The sequence below is a fragment of the Octopus sinensis genome, linkage group LG3, assembly GCF_006345805.1.
Source record: "Octopus sinensis linkage group LG3, ASM634580v1, whole genome shotgun sequence".
Lineage (NCBI taxonomy): Eukaryota > Metazoa > Mollusca > Cephalopoda > Octopoda > Octopodidae > Octopus > Octopus sinensis.
The window spans coordinates 101,106,548-101,133,770 of NC_042999.1; the positions used below are offsets into that span (position 1 = coordinate 101,106,548).

Consider the following 27,223-nt stretch of genomic DNA (forward strand, 5'->3'; position numbering starts at 1 on the left):
TAAATTTATTACAGTCTTTTTGTGTAAACCTGAGATTATCTATCATTATTGTTATTATTGTTGTCGTTTTCATTTAATCCCAGGTCAGCTCTGACCGAGCAAGTCTATGACCAATCGCAGTCATAGCCATATCATCCTTTATTCAGACATATATATCTTGCACTAAATTACCAAATGGTGGATGTACATCATTCAACGATGAGACTTTGAAGGAGATTTGGCTGCCATTTCTAACAAGTTGAGTGAGCATGTAGAGCTCCCTCATGGACTTATAAATGGCTATTGTTATTCCAGTAAGTAAGAAGAGCAATAATTTACATCATTTGTTATCATTCAATAAGACATCATATATGTTGGTCACAAAGGCACAGTTAGCCAAATGGTTATGAAGTTCACTTTGCAACAATGAGGTCATGAGTTCAATCTCATTACATGACATTTTGGTCAAAAGTGAGTGAAACTGAGTAGACAGAAGCTGTATAGAAATTCATCACTTAGTTTGCACCTGCAACTCAAACAGGTACAACCTTGTCACACCTTGTGTAACACTGACCTTGTTTGAGAATTACGTTAAAGGTACATGCCTGTGGAATGCTCAGCCACTTACACATTAATTCAAGAATCTTCATTGTTGAACAATATGAGATCCATCATTTTATCACATAATTCAGTAAGAAGTTAAATACATATTGTTATAAATGTTTGTGGCTGTGTGGTAAGTAGCTTGCTTATGAACCACATGGTTCTGGGTTCAGTCCAACTGTGTGGCACCTTGGGCAAGTGTCTTCTACTATAGCCTTGGGCCGACCAAAGCCTTGTGAGTGGATTTGGTAGATGGAAACTGAAAGAAGCCTATTGTATATATGTATATATATATGTGTGTGTGTGTGTTTGTGTATCTGTGTTTGTCCCCGCCCAACATCGCTTGACAACCGATGGTGGTGTGATTACGTCCCCATAACTTAGCGGTTCGGCAAAAGAGACCGATAGAATAAGTACTAGGTTTACAAAGAATAAGTCCTGGGGTCGATTTGCTCAACTAAAGGTGGTGCTCCGGCATGGCCACAGTCAAATGACTGAAACAAGTAAAAGAGAGTAAAAGAGCTTAATTACAAGAGAAAGAACAACATCCATCACCCTTTTCAGGGTCTTTGAAACTGGTGTATGGAAGCAAGAGAGGGATTTATCTTCAGATCAGAGACCAGGCCTAAATGTTTACAAGAGTAGAATATGTTAAAGTTATCCAAAAAGCTAGGTAGTTAGGTTAAATTAGGTAATGTATTTAAATATATCACTTCACAACAGCTCTTCCAATAAGTTTTAGACAGGTTTCTGTACTGTTACCATCTATCAAATTTCAGTTATAAGGTTTTGGTTGACCAGAACACAGTTGCCCAAAGCAGTATCAGTAAATGAAATTCAAAACTACACAGGTTTAAAGCAAATTCATAACCACATAGTCATGTCTACACCAAGTGAAGAGTTTATATCAGCTTCAACTTACAAATGTCTGTTTTCCATTATTCACTTTTATAATATGCTTTGTATTTTATAGAGAGAGGTCTTATAGATGTTGACAAAAATCTTACAAAGCTGATATTTGCAGTTCTTATATTTAAGTTGAATAAAGTAATCTTTATTGAATAACTAAAGCTGAAACAAAGAGAATAATTAAGCATTCCCCATATTTTGTAACAAGTTGTTATTTAGGTCCATATCAGGTCCAATAAGTGCTGACTTATTATCAAAGACATGAGCATACAATCATTGTGTTGTCCGTTATAGTATATCTAGGACATCCCAATAAGATGAGCTATATAATTGCATTTTGTACTAGGCAAAATAATTGCATAGAGATGGAAAATGTATTTCCTTTTACTTTTTTAAGTAACATCTTACTAATTTAGATTAGGTTTAACTTTTGGTAAGACAACTAAATTTTTTTATTTTTCACTTTTTGAAAATTTAAACTACTATACTTTCCATCATTAAAACGTCCAATGATTTTGTATTTCAAAAGTAAAGTAATATGTCTTATAATTGTATTTGGTTAATTCTTAGTTGAATTTCTCACATCATCATATAGATACCAATTTCAGCCAAACAGTAATTAGTAACGATGCTGCTCCAAAAAGGCTGTAAAGACCAAGTACATTGATAATCTAGTATGAACGAAGCATTTGTGAAAAGTAAATATTCATAGAAAAGGCAGTTATGTCAAAGCTAATCTCATGTGCCTGGACTAGAAATAGAATGAACTATTACTAAACTGTGTAAACATACAAATATACATACACAAGCCAACAGTTGCACATGCACGCACACACACAAAAACATAAATACATGAAAAAAAGATTATACATTTGTCCTCAAATACACACACACACACGTGCGCACACACATATACACAATGGTGTATGTGTATGCCTTCCCAGATACATATACAAACACATTTGAACAAGAGAGTACACACATGCTTCCCCTGCTTCTTACACACACACACACACACACACACATAGACTTGTGATCTACAGAGTGAGGAATTTACTAACTTTTCTACTGCAAAGGATAAAATAAAATTACTGCCATTGAACTTCTTTCTATTACTTTTACAAGACAAAAGTGCTTACGCTAGGATCTTTGTAGTTAACTTACCTACCGGTTTAAAAATTGAATATGTTCCAAATTAGAACAAAACTTACCACATCCTATAAAAAATATTTGTAATTAACATGATGATTTCTATCCCAAGGAAGGATACAATACAATATAATGATTAAAGTCAAAACAAACAATCACTTTAAATATCACATGTAGTTTTAAATATCACATAAATATACTATAAAACACAATCTTATCAAAAAAGACTTACTAAAGAAAATTTTGAAATGTCTATTATTTTAAGAAAGCTAAGCATATATCAATACAGCAGAGAAAAACCCTCACACAAAAGAGAGAAATTAAAAACAGCCCATTAACTACTTAAGATAACATTAAGTCATCCAATGGAATCCACCTCTTTTCAAGTCATTGATAACAGTTGAACCCACAGACCTACTTACACAACTGAACCATATGAGTTAAAATCAGGAGCTTAAAGCAATTTGCAGTTAACATTCCAAGAAGCTACCAACACTTGATGACAATTAAAGAACTATTTTATTAGTTTTAATATTGGAATGTTGTTGCCATACTGAAGCATTTCTTTCAAGTGTTTTAGTTGATTATTATATGATATATATTTTACCAACCTTTATTTATGCAAAACCTAAGTTACCATTTTTGACATAAAATGATGCAACTCTAAACATAATTTCCACCAGCAAAAACATACACAAAAACATGGACACAAGCTTACACACATATGCCAGCCCCCTCCCAAATTTATTATAGTTCCCCAAGCTATAACTGAGGAATTTAATACTAGTTGCTCTGAAAACTTCTGCAAGCTGACAAATTAGCTCTAATAGTACAATCAGTAGAATTGAAGCTGAAGTTCCAGATAAAGAAATAATACCTGGAATTGAAAGGCATTAAAGTAAACTGAGGAAAAGTAAATTTTAGTGGGTAAGAAGGATGGGAAGACACTCATAGCATTGGGAATATGGCCATGTCCCACCTGCATAAAAGAAGTTGGTAGAAATTCTATGAGGCATGTGCATTGTAATCAGTGGAGATGCACACAACAGATGTAGTGAGATTCAAAGGCAGGCTAAAGTACATTGAAGCAGTAAGCACTAAGAGGGCTCAGGAAATAAATTCAGGAAATAGCAAGATGGGTCCCTAGAAATAGTTGGTAACTTTTGCTATCTATGAAACCAAGTTAGCAGTATAATTGGATGTTCTGAAAAATATGGGAGCTAGAATAAAAACAGGTTGAAGGGAGTTCAGGGAGTTATTAACTTTGCTAACAAAGGGCTTATCACTCAATATCAAAGGCAGATTATATGATTCTTGCCTACAAAGTGTGATGCTGCATCACAGCAAGACATGGATCTTGAATGCAGAAGATATGTGAAGGTTACAAAGAAATGAGGCAGACATGATTCATTGGATGAGGAATGTTTGTGTTTGTGTGTGTGAATGACAAAGTATGAATGAACTGCAAGAAAAGTGGATTTAAGTAGAGTAAGGTGTGCAAAATTTAAGTGAAGTCAGATGTTTTGGTATAAGCATATGATGTGAATGGATGATGGCAACTGCATAAACGAGTGCTGAGTACTTAAAGTAGAAGGACACTGAGGGAGACTTTGGGATGAGATGGTGAAAAAGAGATGACTGAAAACTGTATCAAGTGTTAATACATGCTGCTATGGAAGACCTGACCTCCTGCACAAGATTAGTGCAAGCAACCCACCCTTATCAATTGATTTTGTGCACACAACCCCATCTATCATATGTCCATTCTATACCCTCATATCTCACCACTAGCTATTTTGTCAACCACTGTACCTACTCTTTAATTTTCTTATCTCTTCTCATCACCATGGCAATCATAACTGAAAGGAAAGTACTCAATTAGTACATAGTGAATATCTTCTTTCCCCACATCTCCATCATTTATATACTGCTGTCATTTTTTTTTCCATTCCTCCTAAATTTAAGGCTTGAGAGAGAAACCTTTATCTACTATCTTATCACTATGCTCTTTTGAATATGTTACCTTGAGGATATACCTTGACTCCACTTCTTCATTTTATCTCACCTCTGCACCACTCTACCCACCTATATATAATGCGAAGTAGCACTGCATCTCCTTCTCCTAAATCCTCTCATCCTACTTCATAACTACTCTTATCAGTCGGAATCTCTGACACTATATTTTCCTTACACTCCCATTATTCCACATTCATCTTATCTTGCTTCTGTGCACCACTTAACCCTCCCATGCTCCCATGAGGGTTAAGTGCTACATCTCCTCCCACTCAACCTTCCCCCATTGCTGCCTCTCTCTCTCTCTCTCTCTCTCTCTTCCCTCTCCCTCTTCCCTCCCCTCTCTCACAAATCTTGATGCTACTTTTCATTTTCCCTCCTATTTCTCCTTTCCCTTACACTGCTACCACCCCCTCTCAACAATAAACCTGTGTAACTCCAAATTGAACAGTCTTGGACCCTAAAAATACCATCCAACCTATGTTAACATAGCAGAAAGACAAACCCACCCCATCACCAGATTCATCTACTCAACCCATTACCATTAGCACTTTGTCCCCTTCCACTATTCTTCACATTAATCCCTGACGTTACTTTCTCCCTTCACACCTCCTGTGTCTCCATTACTACTATCCTAACACAGTTCCCTCAGTTATTCTCTTCATACCATCTTTTCACAATCAATTTATTCCTTCCATCATGCTCTCTGTCACTCTGCAAGCTGACTCCTACAGTGCTTGTTTCACAAAAAGCACCTGATACATTCTGTGATTGGTAATCAATTAGAGCAGCAGGCTCTTTAGTCTACCTACTGATAGCTAGGTAACTTGTATAGTGTGATGCTATGAGAAATTGCACCCAATACACCCAGTGGAGTGGTTTATTTTAGGAAGGGCATCCAGCCACAGAAACTACAGCAAAAATGAATTATTGGAGCAAGACATGGTCCTCCAATCCTTTGAATGGTGCTGACTCATCTTATCCATGCCAGTATGGAAAGTAGACATGAGATGATGAAGATGATAACCACACACACATGCATGTGCACACGCACACATGCACACACACACACAATAGGCTTCTGTGCACTTTCTGTCAACCAAATTTCATTCACAAGATATTGGTCAATCTGAAGCTAGAGAATGACAATTTCCAAGGTTCCTCACACTGAGGAAAAAAATCCCAAAACCATATGGTGGCAAATTAAACTTAACCCAAGAACTATTGTGAAAGAAACCACATTCTATTATGAGAAACAATTGCTTACACATTATGTAATATAAGAATTAATCCTCAACAGTAGAAGTAAGGAAACAAAAATATGCATAGGTTAATACATGAAATAAAATCAGTACATGAAATAATTCAGTAATAATTAATATACCACAAAATGAAGACAAAGATTTTTTTTTTAATATTAAAAATGTGATATAAACTATAAATGTAGTTCTATTTATCTGATGATTGTTAATACCAAGGTAACTTAGAACTATACTTTAATGCTATTCAGCCATTTAATTACATAAGTGTTAAGTGGTGCACAATTTATATACTTCATTAGTACAAACAATAGTCAATTAACCCCAGAGCCAAGGACTTATCATAATAATATATATCTATATCAATATAACTTAAATGCACATAATCACAGAAAATCTACAGAAAAATAATTTAATGGAATTACACACACACATCATCATCATCATCATTATTTAGCGTCCGTTTTCCATGCTAGCATGGGTTGGACGGTTTAACTGGGGTCTGTGAAGCCGGAAGGCTTCATCAGGCCCAGTCAGATTTGGTAGTGTTTCTACGGCTAGATGCCCTTCCTAACGCCAACCACTCCGTGAGTATAGTGGGTGCTTTTTACGTGCCATGTATATATATATTTGCATCAAGCTTCTCATGTTCCTTCTTGCTTTTTTTCTCTTCCTTTTCATAGACCAGCATCCTAGTTTTCAGATAAGACTAACAGTATTACTTAGAGACACATGGTATGTTATATAACTCAACCAAATTATTATATCTCTACAGCATGAATAAGTAGCTCTTTTTAAATTCTGAATATATTAAATAATATATATATATATATATATATATATATATATATATATATATATATATAATCATCAACATTTAATGTCCGCTTTCCATGCTGACATGGATTGGACGGTTTGACTGAGGACTGGTGAGCAAGAAGCTGCACCAGGCTCAATCTGATCTGGCAAAGTTTCTACAGCTGGATGCTGTTCCTAACGCCAACCACTCTGAGAGCATAGTGGGTGCTTTTACGTGTCACCGGCACATGGGTCAATCAGGTGGTTCTGGCAATGACCACGCTCAAAGGTGTTTTTACATGCTACCTGCACAGGAGCCAGACAAAAGAGCTATTAGAATGACCACTATGTGAGGAGAGGGAGTAAAGTAAGGGCGTAAAAATGTCCATAGTATTTGTGTAAGCGTGCATGTCCATACCTACACATGTGTGCCCACACATCCACGTACACGTGCCTATAAGTATATAACGGTCAATCATACAGTAATTTCCCTTTGTTTAATGGTCATTTTCATAGCATTTTTTTGATGGCCGGATAACTGAAGAGATGGCAGTGTGGGTTTCTGCTCCAACATCCGAAACTCAGAGTTTTATCATGGCTACTGAATAGTTGTCACATATATATATATATATATATATATATATTATATTAAATTAGAGATAAAACCACTATTAGGCAAATCAAACAATGAAAAACATAAGCCAATACATAAAATTAATTAATTTATATTATTTTAAATATATATCAAAAGTATTAAAAGTTTAATAAAAGATAATGAGTGAAACACTACGATCGTTTCATGGCTGTCCAATTCGTAATAATTCGAGTTATGGTTACAGTCAATCTTCAGGTAATTGAAATATTTATCTTAGCGAGGTTTAACAATGTTAAACCTCGCTAAGATAAATATTTCAATTACTGTAACCAAAGATTGACTGTAACCATAACTCGAATTATACGAATTGGACAGCCATGAAACGATCGTAGTGTTTCACTCATTATCTTTTATTAAACTTTTAATACTTTTGATATATATTTAAAATAATATAAATTAATTAATTTTATGTATTGGCTTATGTTTTTCATTGTTTGATTTGCCTAATAGTGGTTTTATCTCTAATTTAATATAATATAATATTTTACTATAAAATTGGATTTAATCCTAAATCTGATTTTTCCCTGTAAGTTTGGATTTATTCCCTAATATTTTATTATTAATTTATATATATATATATACACTTATTTATTTATTTATACTTTATTTAATTATTTATTTAGAAGGTTGTTTGTTATAGCTGGTCAGAGAATGATCATTGGTTTTGCACCTATATACATACATGCATACATATATATATATATATATTATATATAATATATATATATATACACATACATACATACGTATGTATGTATGTGTGTGTAAGTCAATTTGTTGTACATGATAAGGCACATCAAGCTAAGTAAAATCACTAACTTCCATACATACAGGCTTGTCTTTTCAGTTGCCGGTGCCACTTAAAAAGCACCCATGCCAGTGCTGCATTAATGCACCTATACCACTGCTATGTAAACGCATCCATGCTGGTGGCACATAAAAAGTACCCAGCACACACTGTTAAGTGGTTGCCATTAGGAAAGGCATCTAGCTGTAGAAACCATATCACAACAGACAGTTGGAGTCTGGACAACTGCCTGCTAGCCAGCTCCATCTGAAGCCATCCAACCCATGCCAGTATGGAAAGTGGATAATGATGATGATGATGATGTTGTATTTATTTATTTATATATATATATATATATATATATATACACACGTGTATATGCACGTATGTCTCTATATATATATAATTAATCAAGCCTGAATATTAGCTATAGCTACAATGCAGCAGCAACAGACCAATTCCCTTGCAAATCAAATAATCCTTTCCAAACAATATATATCTGGGCTGTTGAGATATTGCCTCCTAGCTACCAATTGAAAACAGCCTCTTGAAATTAGATTTCTTGGGGAGATTGAAAATAGTTCCTGACAGAGAGGAATGTCTTTTCAATGTGAGAATCCAGATAGACTTTTATTTGATGTATTAAATTATACATCTAATACAAATCCACTTCAAAGTGCTAGATAAAGAAAAAGCTGAAAGTTTTTGTAGACTCTAATTTCACATCAATACGTTCCTATTAATATTGACCAGCTTGGGTTTGATTTAACATTTAAAGTTATTGGTATCCAGCAATCTATCTTTCTATCTATAGCTAATGAAGGAGGATTTACATGGTCTCTCGATATGCTAAAAATAGCAGCCAAGTGTTTCTTGAATCATAATTTAAAATAAGGACATATTCCAAATGGCAGCTCTTATTTCAATTCATAATGAAATAAACCGACAAGGAAGGTTTTATGTGGTTGTCCAACCTGTTACAAATAGCAGCCAGAACTCAACTGTATTCCTTCTCCTTCAGGGACTGATTAATTCAGTGCTCTACGAAGTCTGCTATCCACAGCCAATAAAATTATTATTATTATTGAGTGAGAGAGCAACACATACCATCAAAGTGACATTGAAATACAAATATACAAAGCTCAATATACCCATCATGACTACTCATGTAATAAAGATACACTAGGCACATGCATCACAACCATATGCATTTGACATGATGATCTCATATCAAGATAAACTGCACATAACCTTGCAGGTGGGGGCCCAGTTAGAATTTTCTCCATCCTGCTCAAAAGGTCTCTAAATAAGGTTTGTTTAAGGATGATGAAAAAAACACCTGTTTTCAGTGGTGAATTATTCAAACCCCAAAGAATTTTTCTCAACATATGGCTATGATGCTCCCCCACTACTCCTGCTCATGATCAGAGAAACACATGTTGTCAGCCACTAAGGGTCATACTTCACTGGTGAAGGTCAAGTATCTAATAAGCAAATCTGTGGTACTGAGCAAAATAAAAACAGCCACCATGTATTGGTAGTCACCTCTAAAAAAGCTTTTGATTGATCTAAATTGATCAGGATCCCATGTCAAGTTCTTTACACACCCTCTCCATGATGTATTGCATGAAGTAGAGGTTGTTGGGAATAGATTTGTTCAGGATAGCACAAGTTGGTGTAACACTAAGTAGGCCACCATAGATGAAAAGTGCCAATCAGAAATAAACATTATATGAGATTTGAATTTTAAAAAATATGCCAACACAACATTGAAGGAAGGTAAATTAATCCAGAATACTAATATCATTCTAGATAAAGCAGCAGAAATAAGATTATCAAAACAAACACAAATTTACAAATACTTAGGAAATCAATGAACTAAATGGTATGCAACACATAATTAACAGAAAAGTTTAAGAATAGAATATATTAAATGCATTGGATTAATACTTAAGAATAGAGCTAACCAGAACAAGAAATAAAGTAATAGGCGATAATACATTAGCTGTTCCAGTAATAAGTTTTGGTCTTAATAATACCCTTGGATGTTAAACAAAAATAGCAAGACAAGATATGAAAAATAAGAATGATTGTGGTTGGAATACACTAGCCACAATATGACACAGAAATATATTCACCATGTGGTAAAGGTTTTATGCAACCAAAAAAAGAAACAGTGCTATAAAATATTGTTGAAAGACTACAAAAATATTTAGCAAAGATTAATGGAAAACAAACAAAATAGTTATGCAATACAAACAAAATATATAATTGTCTTCAAGAAAGCCAACAAATACAAAACAAAGGCTGAAATGACAATCAATTGTGAACAGAAAGAAAGAAAAAACAACAGATATCATGAAAAAGCTAAAACCTCAGCTAAAATGCTAAAACACTGAACTAATGTGAGAAAAAGTCCCTGCATGATTAATACTTGAAAATAATTGGACAGGATGAAAATAAACAAAGAAAATTTGGAACACATGGCTCAAAGCATTCCTACCAGAAGCCTTCGAAAGAATGTACTGAACCAGAATTCATTAAGTAATTGCAGAATATATGGAAGTTAGGAAGAATCAGTCAAATAAAGATTCCTAATCTTAGCTAAGAAAGAACATATTTGCAGGTTGGGGATTTCATACACTGGCAGTTGTGTCAGCATTATAAAATCATCATGATCCAGTATGCCACACCATCAAGAGCCATTTGAATTCTGCATTTTTGCAACATTTGGGGTGAGAAATCTGTAAAGTATCACTCTGCATCAGACACAACTTTCGCTCAGTGAAATGGAGTTGCGTTGCACAATGCAGTGCCTTGCTCAAGGACCCAACATGCCAGTTAGTCCAAAAATTTAATCTACAACCTAATAAATCACCAGCTAATAAAATACTTGTCGCCCTTTTCAAGCCTAGCCAAGCTCATTTTGCCCGGTTTCCCGGTTTCTATGGCATATGTGTTCCCCACAGCTGGACGGGACGCCAGTCCATCACAGCGTTACTCAAGAAACAGGAAGAGAGAGTGAGAGAAAGTTGTGGTGAAAGAGTACAACAGGGGTCACCACCACCCCCTGCCGGAGCCTCATGGAGCTTTTAGATGTTTTCGCTCAATAAACACACACAATGCCCGGCCTGGGAATTGAAACCGCGATCCTCTGACCATGAGTCCACTGCCCTAACCACTGGGCATTGCGCCTCCACTAATAAAATACTAACAGGAAAGAAGTGGAATAAACATACAGCAGATGTCTCAGAGAATGACAATGCAACCATAATCTGCACTTTCTTAATCAGCACAAACAGTGGGACCAGAGTTAATCAGATAAATATCATCAGAAAGAATCGCCAAGAAAAGAAGTGCCTCTTATTCAAAGTATCAGTTCTATAAGATGATAAGCTATCTCTCAAAGAGATGGAGAAACTATCCAAATAACTAGAAACTAAGATATAATGAATGACAAGACTGAAAGTAAAAACAATCACTTCAGAATTATCAAAAAATTAAAAAAAAACCACGCACACACAGACATGTATGTCATCACAATTTCATGGCTTATAAATATGTACAACACACAGAAACTATCGCTATTAGGTACTACAAACAAACTACAAGGAGTACTCTCAGTACAACAGAAAGTATGAAACCAAAACAAAACACGACACATATCCAAGGTATACAAAGTTGCATTTAGTAAAGTAACGAAATAAAGAGGGGGGGGCGACGACGATGACAACAACCACCACCACCAAGAGTGCATTATCATAGATGTGACTATATCTATGGATATGAATGTAGTAGTCAAAGAACAGAAGAAAACAGGAAAATGCCAGGGTCTGGCTAGAAAAGTGTGAAGACTGTGAAGGGTTTCTACAAAAGTAATCCCAGTCGTTATAGGTGCCTTAGGTACTGTCACAACAGATATGACAATTTTCTTGTTGAGAGTAGTGTATCTACAAGAGTTGCATAAATTTAGAAGTCTGCTCTATTGAAAATAGCAAGGATTGTAATGAAGGTTCTCAATCTCTAAGGAAACTGGTTGTGACCTAGTATCCAAGACATTGATTCCAAATGCAAAACATTCATGCACACCATGAAAAATAATAATAATAATAATAATAATAATAATGATAATAATAATAAAAGGTATAGATATGCTAGTCATACTAGTCATATAGCTTCAATATAATAAATCAAAATGACATTATTTACATTATTTACATTTTGACGGATATTTGTCCTCATCTTGTTTGTTGTTAACACAATGTTTCAGTTGATATACCCCCAGCCTTCATTAGGTGTCTTGGGGAAATTTCAAACCTAGGTTCTCATTCTTAAGGTATTTTCGATGTTGTTATTATTATTATTATTATTATTATTGTTATTATTATTATTATTCAGGTCACAGCCTGGGATCAAACTTAGAATCTTGGAGTTAGTAGCCCACACTCTTAACCACTACGCCATATGACTGTGGGCAATTATGAAGTGAATTTTAGGGCTTATAGATCTAATATTTTCCTATCCTTCCTTAATACTGGTTCCCATGTGCTGCTCATATCTGCACTCGGTCTGCTTAGGAGGTTGTTGTGTCCTAGCATATGTGCTGTTTCTTTTAGTTTTCGTATTTTCCAGTGGTGTTCTCTGTCTATTATTTTAACTTCATCCAACAGGGGGACCACCTCCCCCAGTGGGATAAAGTAACCTGAATAGTAATAATAATAATAATAATAATAATAATAATAATAATAATAATATTGAAAAATACCTTAGGAATGAGAATCCAGGTTCAAAATTTCCCCAAGACACCTGATGAAGGCTGGAGAGTCTATCAGCCAAAACGTTGTGTTAACAACAAACAAGATGAGGGCAAATATCCATCAAATGTAAATGATACAAATAATGTACATAATTCCTCAAAAAAATTGAAAAATTTAAATTAGAAAAACCAGGAAACCACTGATGACATACTGAAGCCAACATTCCAGAGCAGATGCAGGCAAAATATACCTATCCCACACACAAGGACAAAATATACCAACTCCGTATACATTTCTGACACAAATAGAAAACTTCTTTATAGTAACAATTGGACTAGACAAGAATTTCGAAATAAATAATGTAAGATTCATAAATGCAATAAAGAAATGTGTAAAATACAAAAATCTCTTCTCTATACACAAAAAAACGTAGTTAAATATAAAGCAGAAACTGACTACCCTAAAAAAAATAAATTTTGATAATGCAACAGAAATGGTTAAAAAAATAATAAATCATAATAAATGATAAATAAAATAAAATAAAATAAAATTACAAAAAATACTCAAGAAGAAATGGAGAGAAAAAACACTCCAAAGCCAGTATCCTACAAGACTCAAAGGAGAAGTAAGCAAAAGTGAAAGTTGACAGTGGCTCAAAAGCTCCCGCTTAAAAGCAGAAATAGAGGAACTGATACTTGCTGCACAAGACCAATGTCTGATCAAGAGCAACTGTGAAAATAAAATCATGAAAATGAACTCTAACACCAAATGCAAAATGTGCAACTAGCATAGTGTTACACTTGACCATATCATCTCCAGTTTCCCAGTCCTTGCTAAATCTGAATATATACACAGGCAGCTACATCCACTGGTCAATATGCAATACCTGGATGTGTAAACAAGAAGTGATAGAAGCATGTACCTAACACAGTACATGACAACAACCTGATCAGAATAATCTGAGATATGCCTTTCCAAACTGACAAAGAGATCGCATTAAGCCATCCTTACATAATAATAAAAGATAGGAAAGCAAACAGATGCATATTGACACTGTCCAAAAATTAGTTCTGCAAGGAAGAGCCCACATCTTGTACAAAACACTTTCAATTCAATAGAATAGCTCAAATAGGACAATTTTCACATACAGCACACAGCCTATACAATAAGCGTCTAATAATCTAAAACAACACAACTTGCACAATGTATCATATGCAAAATTAAGCACCAAATAAAATAACATAATATACACTACACACAACAAAACGAACACTAAACCCCAGAGCAAAACAAGCTAATGCAGTACACCAACAGGAGGAGTCCACACACCCTTAATCTCTACAAAAATAAGAACACAATGCTGCACACACCTAAGGAACATGAAGGTACACCATGTGGTGGAGTAGAAACTCACATGAAACTACCAAAGAAAAAAAATAATACTTATAATCAAAACGACTATAAATAAATTCATTAAATATGCAGAATCCCTATTGTTTGTGAAAGCTATCAGATTTACTTGATTATAGTTTCTTTTAGAGAAAGAAAAAGATCAGCCAACAAATTGTCAATCCTAAAATGTAATATATGATATTAGAATTAGGATTTTTTTTTTCAACCATGAAACGATCTAAAAATAATTTTACAGTATAAATTTTTTGTTCCTCCTAATATTTTGGGCAATTTTCTGAACAGTTTTACATTAAGGGGTTGGAAATCTATAAAAGAAAGGGGAAGCGAGAATTTATTGATTTATTGTTGTTTATTTATAAAGCCTGGATTGCCTATTGATCCACAGAAGCAATTGTTCTTCTCAGGTTATGTTAAAGACTTAAGTAATACTTATGCCAATAGCCCATAAGTAAAAACATTTTTTCTGCACAACCATTCTATCAAATTATTTGTAACAATGGTTTCTTTTACAGCCCTGGCTCTTACTGCTCAACATTCATTTCATTATTGATTGATAGTAAGGACATAGCATTTCGTTTTGCAACCATGATATGCTACCAAGTATATTAAAGGTTTTATAAGTCAACATTGTGTCTTACCTTTTGTGTCAGCAGTGCAATATTCTAATTTTTAAGTTTGCCTCCATAACTTTTCTATAGAATTCAGAGCCAGCACTCTCATAACTTACAGTGGTTCTGAATTCTATAAAAAAATCCTTTCATTATATATCATTACACTTTTTCATAAGCATAATAAACATATCATTTTTAGAATTAGATTTTTAGTTGTATATGTTACCAGATCAGACTTTTATTTCTGTTGCTCCTCAGTTTAGTAAGTAAGAGCTCTTACCATCAATCCTTAAACATAATCATCCTTTGAGTAACCCTTATCAATCATTACTATAGCACTTCAGTTATTTACCTGATATTATCAAGCCTTTAATCACTGGCTTATTATGCTGAAGTACAGTGTTAATTTTTGTAGGGGCAGGTCGTCATGGTCCACTGAACCTTTATCAGTTTATTACAGGCAAAAAAGACAGCCAGCCAAATGACTAAGGCAGTGGACATCTAACCAAGAGATCAATGATTTGTATCCTGTCATCTTCATTACACTGTATCTAATGTCAGGACACTTATCTTCCAAATACTTGTAAATGAGTATTTCAGGGAAACAATACACCACCTAAAGCAGCAGAGCAATGAAAACCATTAAATGAGTCATCAGCCAGAAGGCAATGAGAAATTACTCCAGCATAAACTTCCTTAACCCTTTAATGTTCAGATTACTCTGTTAAATGTAATGCTTTTTCACTCAAATTGTTTTGAATTAATTATACATTATCTCATAGCTTTGAAATCTCAATGATGTGAATATTTTTTGAATGTCAATGTAGGTTAGGTGCGAGAGGCTAGATATGGCTAGTTGAAATATAAAATGTAGAATATTTGGGCCAGATGTGGCCGGTTTAAACACTAAAGGGTTAAAATAACAAGATGAATTCTTCAACCCAAAGGCTTACAAGACACTTGGTGATATTATTAGCACTTTGCAAGTATAAAATGTATTCATAAATTCATCAAAAGTTGAACTTGGAAAACAAAGAGATCTTACTAGATCCACTGTAGCATACAGTCTGTTCTACACTCTAGTCACCTTTAATTATTATCATCAACCTTCATTTATTGCAACAATGATTCTCATATATAAATGTTCTTAAAGAAGTATTATTCAATATTCAATTATTAACATTTTCTAACTACTGCTTGTCAATAATTAACATCTCTGAGTCATTAAATTTTTTTATAATAATTGACATCTGTGCCAATGAAGGTAACAGTACTGTCACTGTCAGAAGTGAAGTCAGATATTTGGCAACAGCCCACTGGCAATAGCAGTTTAGAATTTATGTTATCTTTAAATGCATAAATGAGCTGTCTCCAAAAACCTCTGAGGCTTATTAAACTGGTGATTAGTGCTACACTGAGAAGTATTAAGTAGTCAAGAAGTGAATCTTTCGTATGCAAGGTTATATTCCTAGAGGATCTTATGCTTATTTCTCACAAATGAGGAAATTAAAATATGCAGAATTAAATGTCCTTGGACAGTATTAAACAACAGCAGCATAATTAACCCAAGACACAGTCAATACATTTTGCATTTTTCTCTAATTAAGTGCTAAAAAAGTAACTGTTATAAAAAACAGGATTAGATAAATCGCAAAATATAAACACTACAACATATCTTAGAAACAAGACACCTAGCTAATGACTTTATAGTATGAAGTTTGTATGCTAACCGGTTAATTTAGCCATGTTTCAAAAATTCATTTAGATACTTATTAATGAATGATAGATACCATTTCTAGAGTCTGCTTCACCTAAAAAATAAGAATTCAGCTTCCTCACAATTTGAAGCTCCTGTAAATACAGAGAAGCTCATACCCTGCTATAAAAATATTAGGCAGTAAACAGCATTTATATATTTTAGGCTGATTAATATAAATGACCTTTCTGGTACTGCTTGATAAGAAGTAAAACAAAGAGGCTTAAAGTAGTGGCTAGACCCTAAACTCATTTGACCATAGGGAGAGCACTAAAATTCCATTTCATTTGGTGCATCTTAGGTATATGATCTTTCTCTAAGCTATACTTACAGTAAGAGTTATAAGCCACTTGTCAATCTAATGCAGTTTGCCAGTAATTTCATCTACATTTTTTGCTATGTTTTCAATATTTTCTATTCAGTTTACATGGTTGTTATTTCACATAAAGTACATGAGAATTTTTAGTGCTGTTCATATTATTTTATGCATATTCAGAATTTTTGAAAGAGTAAATGAAATAGATAAGAACATCTGAAACTCTTATACATTTTATCACTCAACATTTTATCATTAAGAATTGTTTGGCAGTAACACTCTTAGGTCAGAGTAAAGATTTCATTCATAAAAATGTTCTTTAATAGATCAACTATTAAAAATTACCTGGGCTCAACATTACATTTTGACCTTAATGTATTTTCTGAACTCTGTTGCTGTTTTGTCTTTAGTCAGCTTTGATCAAGAAACCTATGCCGAAAGTTGTGCCAGCATTGAGCAACATATGGGTTTTTTTGTCTTAGTTATAGTGTATCTAAAACTACATAACCTAATATGTTCCTTCATCATTTTAAAGACAGCAGAGTGTGATTTTAGGAAGATTTGATTGTTATTTCTAGCAGCTTAAATGACTATGTAGAAACTTTCTCATTTGCCTAAACATGTTCAAATTTCATTGGTAACTCCTGAATATTATTAGACCTTCCCTCCTTATATAGGATGACTAGCAGAGGCACCTAGCGTTGCCCAGGGATGAAATTATTCCTTATATATTGGAAGGAAAATGCAAAATTTGTCGTATAGAAATTTATTACTCTAAATTTAATTTATTCTTCAATTGGGAAATCAATTCTGAATTCATAATACAAAAATGAGCTTGTTTGTAAGTTTGTCCAAAATCATGCAATGAGGAAGTAGCAGTGTAAGTAAGAGTAAAAAAGAGAAGGGACAAAATGGTAATAATGATGAGAGAGGGAGTGGTATCAAACAGTGCCTCTCACTCTCTCTCTCAACAAAAACCTTTTCACTTTATTGATGAATGCTACCTCTCTCTCTTTCTCTCTCTATCTACAGATACACACACACACTCTCTCTCTCTCTCTCACTCTCTTTTTCACTCACTCACTCTCTCTCTCTCTTTCTTTTTCACTCTCTCTCTCTCTCTCTCTCTCTCAACATCATTTTCATTCAAATATAAGATAAGTAAATAAGTAGTAATTTTTAAGTCATAGAATTAAGATATCTTCCATTGAAAGAAAGCTTAACAGTATTGTCTATTTAAAGAAGGTAATTATGAATATTTACAAATACTTGCTTATACCGTGATGTTTGTAAATATTTATGAATGAAGAATTTTGCTAAGTTGGTGAAGTTTGTCTTCAAGATCTTTTTCCGATTCAGGCAGTAAAGAGAGTGAGAGAGACAGAGACAGACAGAGATAGAGAACATGTAGACGTTGCTGGAAAAACAAATAAGTCTGTGTGTATGCTGTTAATGTAATCCTGTGTAATTTTGGACTTTGTATGGTTACGTATAAAAAACACACACACACACACACACACAAATATACCCATTTGTTTTGAAGTTTGTATTCTGTTGTATTAAATATACTCATCCACCTGCTATGGAGAATGAATCAGACAGAAGGTGATGGTTAACCAGAGAGAGACAAAGGCAAAGAATCGAAAGAGAGAGAATATTGAGAAGAATGGAAGAATAATGGTTAATACTGAAACAGACCATCCAAAACAAGGTGAACTCATTGCTGGTAGGGTTTTCACTAGAAACGTGGTGTTGAAGCAATTACTGAGATAAAGGTAGTAATGCTTTTATTTTAATTTTATTTTCCATATCACTTTCTGATGACATGGGTATACTAGTAATAATAATAATAATAATAAAGGAAAAATTTTATCATATGCACAGTGCTGTTCTAGAAAGGTTCATGTTCATTCACAAATGCAGCCAAGTCTGATGTCATAATTTGTCTCTCTTGCTATGTCTCTTCAAGTTAGATCACTAATTTGATGGTTTGTTTTTGGCAATCCAGAGCCAGGCTCATGCAAATTGTTGCCTCCCATGACCAAAACTTGATCCTCAGTTTCAATCAGTGTTTGGTTAAAAATTATTTCAGAGAATTGCATATTGATATCTGGGTTTGCCTGTTGAATTGCATACTTTAAGTCCTCAGCCATGTCCTCACAATGTTTCAACCAAAGCTGTAGGAGACTGCCAAGTTGACACATGTTCAGTATAATTGGAAAATCTGATAGTGATGCTTCAGTCAATGCAAGGTCCCAATGCTCATTATTTTCTAAAAAAACCTTGTTGATAGCATGCTTTCCTATAAGTTTCACACACATGACTATTTACACTCTTCAAATCTTGGAATGATTTGGAACCACGTACTTCATGCAAAAGGAATTGTAAGTAATACCATTTTTCTTGACTTGGGGGTATACTGTAAACTCTTGCAAGATCATCAGCCCTATGTTTCCTCTTGTGCCATTTATTGTTTCTCCAGGTGTAATACTTGGGTAATTATGGGTTAAAAGAATTTTCTTGCATCTTCATCTACTTGACACATCTTAAAAAAAGGCAGTAAGGGTAGTTTCTTTTTGAGAAAGTGTTTGTTGCTAGGCTGTTTGTTTTGTAAAGATAATCCTGTGGCCATTCTCTAGATGGACGTTCAGATGAATGATGGCTGGGTGCTTCTCATAAATGGGAAAATTGTAGATGTGCCAAAAAGCCACATATATCTTCCTCTGTCATACAGTGCATCTTCATCATTTTTATTTATCTGCTGACTGCCATTCTGCATAACAGTGTATGTTGCAGCATCTAAATCTTTGTTTATATATTTGCAAACATACTTAATAGAGTTAATAGAGTTGCAGAATTCAACATTGACTCCAGCTATCTGTACTCGTCTTTGCTTCTCTGTAGAATACTGATCATCTACATCTACCCCAACTCCCCTTGCAGAGTGTGAGAACATTGTTCTCGGTAACTTCTGTGAAAATTAAAATGGGGATTAAATGAAAAAAAATGAGTTACGTGAATATCTTCACAAGAGTGATTGGAATACATGGCGATAGTGGAATGCCCCATGCATGCACATGCACGCACACACACACACACACACACACACACACACATGCACACAAACATACAGTGTCAAACATCAGATGAAATGGATATGGGAGATAGAATGAGAGAAAAGGTGTGTTGTCATGTATACATACATACACAAATATACACACATCTTTTTGTATGTATATGTGCATGAGAGAGAGGGTGAGTGAATGTCACTTAGACATCACACTCTCTCTCTCTCTCTCTCTCTCTCTCTCTCTCTTACACACACATACAAAAAAGATGTATACATATGTATTTATGTATGTACGTATACACAACACACTCCTTGACTGACTCATTCTCTCTCTCTCTCTCTCTCTCACATAAACACACATAAATAAACGTATGCATACATATAAAAGCACATGTGTGTATGTGTGACTGACTTGTATGTGTGTGTGTGTAAGAGAGAGAGAGAGAGAGGGAGAGAGAACACTGCAAACAATGAATGAAGTAGACATGAAATGAAAAATTGTATAAATAAAAGCTCGTGAACTTATTAGATATTTCTTTCAGTAATTTATCGTAGTTGTTTGCAAATAGTGAATTAAAACTTGAAATGAAAACATCGAAATTGAGAGTGAGAGACTCTACAAATGAAAACAGAAAATTCCGCTGTTGCTTCATCAATACCAGAAGTTGACATTAAAAAACCTTTTTAAAGAAGTGAATCATATATATAAAGCAATATTATTTATTTTTAATAAAAAAATAAACTGAAGACCCTATTATGTATCCAAGGTCAAATTATTCATATATCCCAAGTATGGAAGTAATTTGTTCTGCTGTTTTCACGTGAAAAGTGAATACACACACACACAGGTATATTTTATTTAAGAAGATTATTCTTGTAATAGAAAAATATTAGAATTTAATCACTCTACTGTTTGCTCCACAGAAGTTGTCACTTTCTGTGCTATCAACAGTGAATCTGATGTTATTCAGGAACATTTTAAATAGGAATTTTAGTGATAGAATCATGTATAGTGCATCATTCTTACCAGCTGGACAATGTCAGCAGTTTATGATTTGCTATCTGATACACATTCTCTTCATAGCTAAGACTCATTACTTTCAGTAGAAATGTTCACCTAGGGAAGTTTAAGTAGATTCTTCACTCATTATATTTTCTCACTGTGAAAAGCTCCAACACTATTGTTCATTGGCTTACAAAGCTGAGTTTATCTTCTTATAAGAAAAGCTGCTTATAGAAGCCTGGCATCCCAACCAGGGAGATATTTATATTTCATCTACTTAACACTTTACTCAAATTGAATATTGGTTATATGGATTTTTTTTTTTTGTCATCCAAAGACAATTAACATCTATTTCAGGTGAAATTCAGTGAGAAAATTTCCATTTTTAATGCATATGAGAGGAAATAAGGAAAAAAATTCAAGGGAAAAAAAGGTTCTTTTATGCATGATAAATGATTAATTAGAAAGAAGTAACTTTTTTGAGCAATCAAAGAAAAGCATGGAACAAAATAAAACAAAATTGATCAAACTACAAACATTTTATATACAGCATAAAGTAGATGCCATAAAATGAAAATTATATAGCTTTGCTTATAGCATAGAAATTCCATTCTGTAAGCAGAAGCATTAATATTAAAATATTGCTAATTTGTGCAGTGAATCTTAAAAAGACATAAAAACAACCTAACTCTTTCAATAAGAATCCAACAATACAAACCAATTTATCTGAAACCTATTTAAGCATTCAGGTTCTAGATAAAAATTAAAACTGAACTTCTAATATGCAAATCTCAGTTTAATAAAACTGAAACAGTTTTAATTCAGGTTAGTAACCCAGCTTTCATAATTCTCATGCTCAACATGTAACTAAATTTTTATACAGTGTCTTACTGTTTCAATTAATTTAACCCTAGAAGTCATAGAAATTTAGAAACTACTGAAGGTAACAAAAATAATTTCAGGGGATAAACCCTAGTACAGTTATGGTTATGTAGTTAAGAAGTTAATTTCGCAATCATGCAGTTTCAGGTTCAATTTCACAATGCAATAGCTTGACCACTTTGGTCCTAGGTCAAGCAAAGCCTTTGAGAGGTTCTGGGAGATGGAAATTGAAAGTAACCTGTAATTTTGTTGCCAGTGTATGATACTGTGTATACACATATACACAAAACAATGATGATGGCAATGGCAGGGACAGCAACACTTATGCCATAGATGAGGAAACCCCTACTCAAAAGAAACTAGTTTCTCTATGGACTATGGAATGGGAGAAAAAAATGCAAGAAATATTATGGGCAACTAAGCAGACTTTTTTTTAAATCGAATCTGCTTTAAAAAAGAGTCTCTACATAAGAAAATTATGAAATATGGATGTCTCAATATATTTTGTTAATATTTTACATGAATTTTCCTTGATAGCTTGGGCCCTATGTTTTTGCTTGAAGCATGAAAATAGTTGCAAAGAAGTCATGCAGAGATAAGTGCATTCCCAAGGGTACAACCCACTGACTTTATAGCTTCAGAATCATGTTTCATTATTATGCACACACATTAATACATGTACATGAGCCCACAAAATTCATAGAAAAATAAAAAAAAGAAAGAAAGAAGTCCCTACCTTGCTGTTACGGTCATTGATAAGTTCAATTGACCAACGACCTTCATGTTTTATCCACACAAAAATGATACCATGTGCATCACAAGTAGCCAATTTTTGATATGGCTCATTCCATCTTACAAGAACAACCTGCAAAAACAAAATGTCCAATATGAAATCTCCAATACAGCAGTTTCATTTTGAATAAATGTATATTTAACAGTATCAAAGGTAAAGTTCAATCAAAATACAGTTGTGCTAATGTTGCTGCATAACTTTTCTAGCAATAGTTACATTGATGCATACATCAATTTTACATTATCCTGCTTTTACATTTATTTCTGCAAGACTCCTGTTTAGACTCCTTTAAACTCTAAATTCATTAGTTGGGTAATGCAGATTTGTGAACTTGCTTCTTCATCTTCTTCTTCTTCTTCTTATTATTATTATTATTATTATTGTTAATAATAATAATAATAATAATAATAATAATAATAATAAGAAGAAGAAGAAGAAGAAGAAGAAGAAGAAGAAGAAGAAAGAAGAAGAAGAAGAAGAAGAAGAAGAAGAAGAAGAAGAAGAAGAAGAAGAAGAAGAAGAAGAAGAAGAAGAAGAAGAATAATGATGATGATGATGATGATAATAATAATAATAATGTCTAATGCAATAATGTTAATGAAATTGAGACCAACAGTTGAAAGTCTTTCACTCAGCAGGTGCCTTGTAGTTGAGTAGCACAAGCTTGGTCATCATCCAGAGACTGCTCATAAGTCAAAGGCAGAGAAAAAGGTGGGACAAGAAGGTAAAGTGAACTGTAATTAAGTGCTGGATCAGAAGTGAACCCAGGAGAAGGGGCTTCTAAAAATGTATGAAATTAAAATGGGATGGAATAGGATTTGACAAAATCACCACTTATAGAGTGAATGAATGCATTTGACTTGCCCAAAACCAATATAAGTTGTGGTGACATGTTGCATTGGAAACTGTGTGAGAAGTGGGGGTTAGAGAGACACAAGACATGGTAAGAACATAAACCACAGAGAGTGGTGGTGTTAGTCCTGTAAAATCCTGTGAGATTTCCCAATCCAAATGGACAAGGCAAACCACATGTGCTTTATAATTGTTGTTCTGTGCCCCTCTGATCCACAAATAGTTAAGAAGGAAGGCAAAAATTAGATATATACAATCCTCTTATATATGAAACAGCTTGACTATGGTAAATGAAAAAGATGAAAATAGTGCCAATTATTGTTGGGGCTTTGTAGACAGTATTAGAAAGTGTTAAGAAGAATATAAAGGAAATGTGAAAAGAGTGCCCAGTAGAACTGTTGTAAAAATTTTGCCTCCTTGGCACAGCTAGAATCATCTAGAAAGTATTAGATAGCTGATGGTACTGTAGGCTACAGGTAGGAACCAGCTACTCACGGAAGACTCTAGGAGTTCCAACAAAACCTGAGTTAGAAGAATGATAATAAAAACAGTTTTCAAGCAGGGAAACAAAATATTTGTTAAGTAATAAGTGAAACAATTTCATAAACTCCTGAAATGACCAGTACAAAAAAATTTTTTATATATTGAACTAGTTACACAAAAGGGGAGTTGAATTGAAGCAGTAATTTTGTTCACATCAGCAAAAATATCAATATATATAACGTCATAAAAAAAAATTTTACTTTATATTTGTAAAAAAAAAATACAATATATTTTTTAAATATCAGATTTTATATGCAACATAAAATCAAATTAAAATTAACTTTGGTAGCTTTTATTGTTTAGTTCCCAGATCAACTTTGATCAAGGAAAGCTATGATCAAAACCGTTTCAGCCATGAACAACCCATCATTTTAGAAGGATCTAGGATCGTATTATCTGGTATGTGCATTTTCATAAGACAGTTAGGTGTGTTCCAGGGTGTTTTGGATGTGATTTGTAGTAAGTGATTAAACTAATGCCCAAAACTTGGAGTACAATGGAGTATTAAAACTGTACCCATTAAATATTAAACTAGGCTTAACATTGCCTTAAATATTAGCATTCATAATTAAAAAATTTTTTTTTACTAGGTTTTCTTTCATCATATAAATTTTTAAACTTTAATTTTGAATGATAGTTTAATAAGAAAATATGCATTTTGCAATATTTTACTGTCTACAAGGAACAAATCTGACTGTCTAACTGCAACAATATGAACACATCTTGAGAGTTAGTTACTGGTAGTTTCTTATTTTTCATCTGATAACAGTTTAGTTCTATCTTATCTCCATTAGTGTTACCATGTTGGCACCATCAATTTTCATTACTTTTCTCAGTGCATCTCTGTTGTGTAGCTCTTGACAGAATAACAGGCACAATCTTTCTTTTACAAATGGTCTTTTCAAATCTTCTTCCAGTAACTTGTGACACAAAAAAATTTGATACTAAATTATAAACCACACATTAAATTTTTCTTTCACCTGAAGTCTTTTTGTTCTAAAATATGTAATTAAAAAGCACTCACAAGAGGTGTTTATCAAAATTAGATGTTGACATAGTTTGGAGAGTAATAAAAGAAGTTAAGTAGCTATCTACATTGAATTAAAGCAACTAATTCAGGCTGGTCATTATAGAATCAATTAAATCATCAAAGTTGTCAAGTTAAGCAAATAGAGGATTATTTGAAACTAAACTGAAAATTATTTAAGCAGTATAAGACATTTGTGATTTATAGCATTACAATAGTCTAAAATATATTCTCTAACTTTCAGAAATGATGAAATAAGGGAAGGTGACTAATTTTAGATTGTTACTATGCAGATCTAAACAGATTTATTTGTAAAATACTACAACTCAAAATATTATCTTTCTAGATATGTATTTATTTACAAGTTGATATTTACAATTGTAAATTAAATTAATGCGCATATGTATGGGAGCTGGTTATATTTCTTTAAATTTAAAGAAAAAACTGACCAGCAGTTTTGAAAAGTAAAATAATGGGATGTGTTCTGAAAAGCAAAATGTCAGTAATGGTTTGCAGCAATACTAATAATGCAAAACCAGACAAATGAGATGTACAATACTATCCTGACTTTATTAAGCAATAGTTTCAAAAATATCATTGGCATAACATATCAATGGTAGAATAAATTTACTAATACAAAATATCAATGATATGATATGTCAATGATAGGAAACAACAGTGATACAAATACAAAATTAATGTTAGATATCTGTTTTAAAAATCAATGATATAAAATAAAAATCAATAATATAAAACGAAAATCAATGATGAAAAAAATAATCAATGTAAAATAAATCAATGATAAATAATTACTAAATGGTGAATACAAAAGCCCACACTTACATCGTATGTACAAATTTCTCTATTCCAGAATTTGACATTTATACTTAAGAAAATATATATTTTATTTGAAAGATTTGAACGTTGACTGTCAAAATTACTTTTTTAAAATTTCAATTTAGATGTTCCTTCCTCCTATCAGTTTCAAATGTACATGAAAAAGATGTTTTTGAAAACCATCAACTAAGATTTATTTCTATATTTAGTGAGATCTCAAGGGCACAGACCATACTTTCCACCCTGTAGATTTAGCACACACATACACATGCAGATCATTGTTTTAAAAGAGATGGTGTTCATAAATAAAGTCATTAGCAAAAGTTGGAAGCTGAAATTCAATGAGGCAAAAGAAGAATGAAACAGGAGAAAAACATAAAATTCCATTGCACGGGAAATTAAACAGCACAAAATACCTGAAGGAAAGACAAATAAACATTGCTGAGAATACAATGATGATGATATATTCAAATACTAGAATCATGAAATACATACAATATTGACTAAAAGTGAACTACAATATAAAACATTCACTAAAAGTGAATCTCATAGCAGTCTTACTAAGATGCTATTCAGCAAATAGGATAATCAAGAAAAATCTAAAGGTAGCATGTACAATTTATACTATACTAGCAACAATACCTGGCTTTGCCTGCATTTATAAAACATATCACCAGGCTTATAACTTTGAAATGATGTACACCTACTCAAAATTTTAGCTACCTAAATTAAATAAATCTATGACCTACAGTATTTCGAACATATATACATACATTTACTTTTATACATTAATATCAAATAACATATTTCTTTAGCTAAAAATAAGAGAAAGACAAATACATCATTCTGAATAAGTGATTCAGTACAATTTTTACTGAATCCTTAAGTTGTTTGACCTCTCCTGATCAGACATATTCAGCAATTGGCAGACAACCTTACTAACCTTCATCAATGATTTACCAATATTTACCATCAGTTCTTATCTTTGACAGGTGAAATGAAGTATCTATGAAGGAAAGTGAGGACAGTGAAATGCTTACAACAAACATTAGACTATTACACAGTTGTTTCCTATATACTCTATAGAAGAAAAGTTATATATCAAGGTATCAATAACTTCTATACAAAAAATAATAGCTTAAAAAATCTTATGTTTTTTTTTCCCCCACAATGATAAATTGTTGTAATTGATTTATAGTTTTGAAGTAACC

The 27,223-nt window shown here is 33.2% G+C and overlaps 1 protein-coding gene across 4 annotated transcripts in view; it reads right to left on the reverse strand.

Annotated features, from left to right (window-relative positions):
* The window catches only part of LOC115209811 (tubby-related protein 4-like), a 646,703-nt gene that overhangs the window by 336,189 nt on the left and 283,291 nt on the right, over positions 1–27,223 (reverse strand). For all 4 annotated transcript variants that reach the window (XM_029778367.2, XM_029778365.2, XM_029778366.2 and 1 more), the window contains exon 2: positions 22,697–22,825. In XM_029778367.2, coding sequence (XP_029634227.1) covers positions 22,697–22,825 — 129 coding nt within the window. The remainder of the gene's footprint in view (positions 1–22,696; positions 22,826–27,223) is intronic.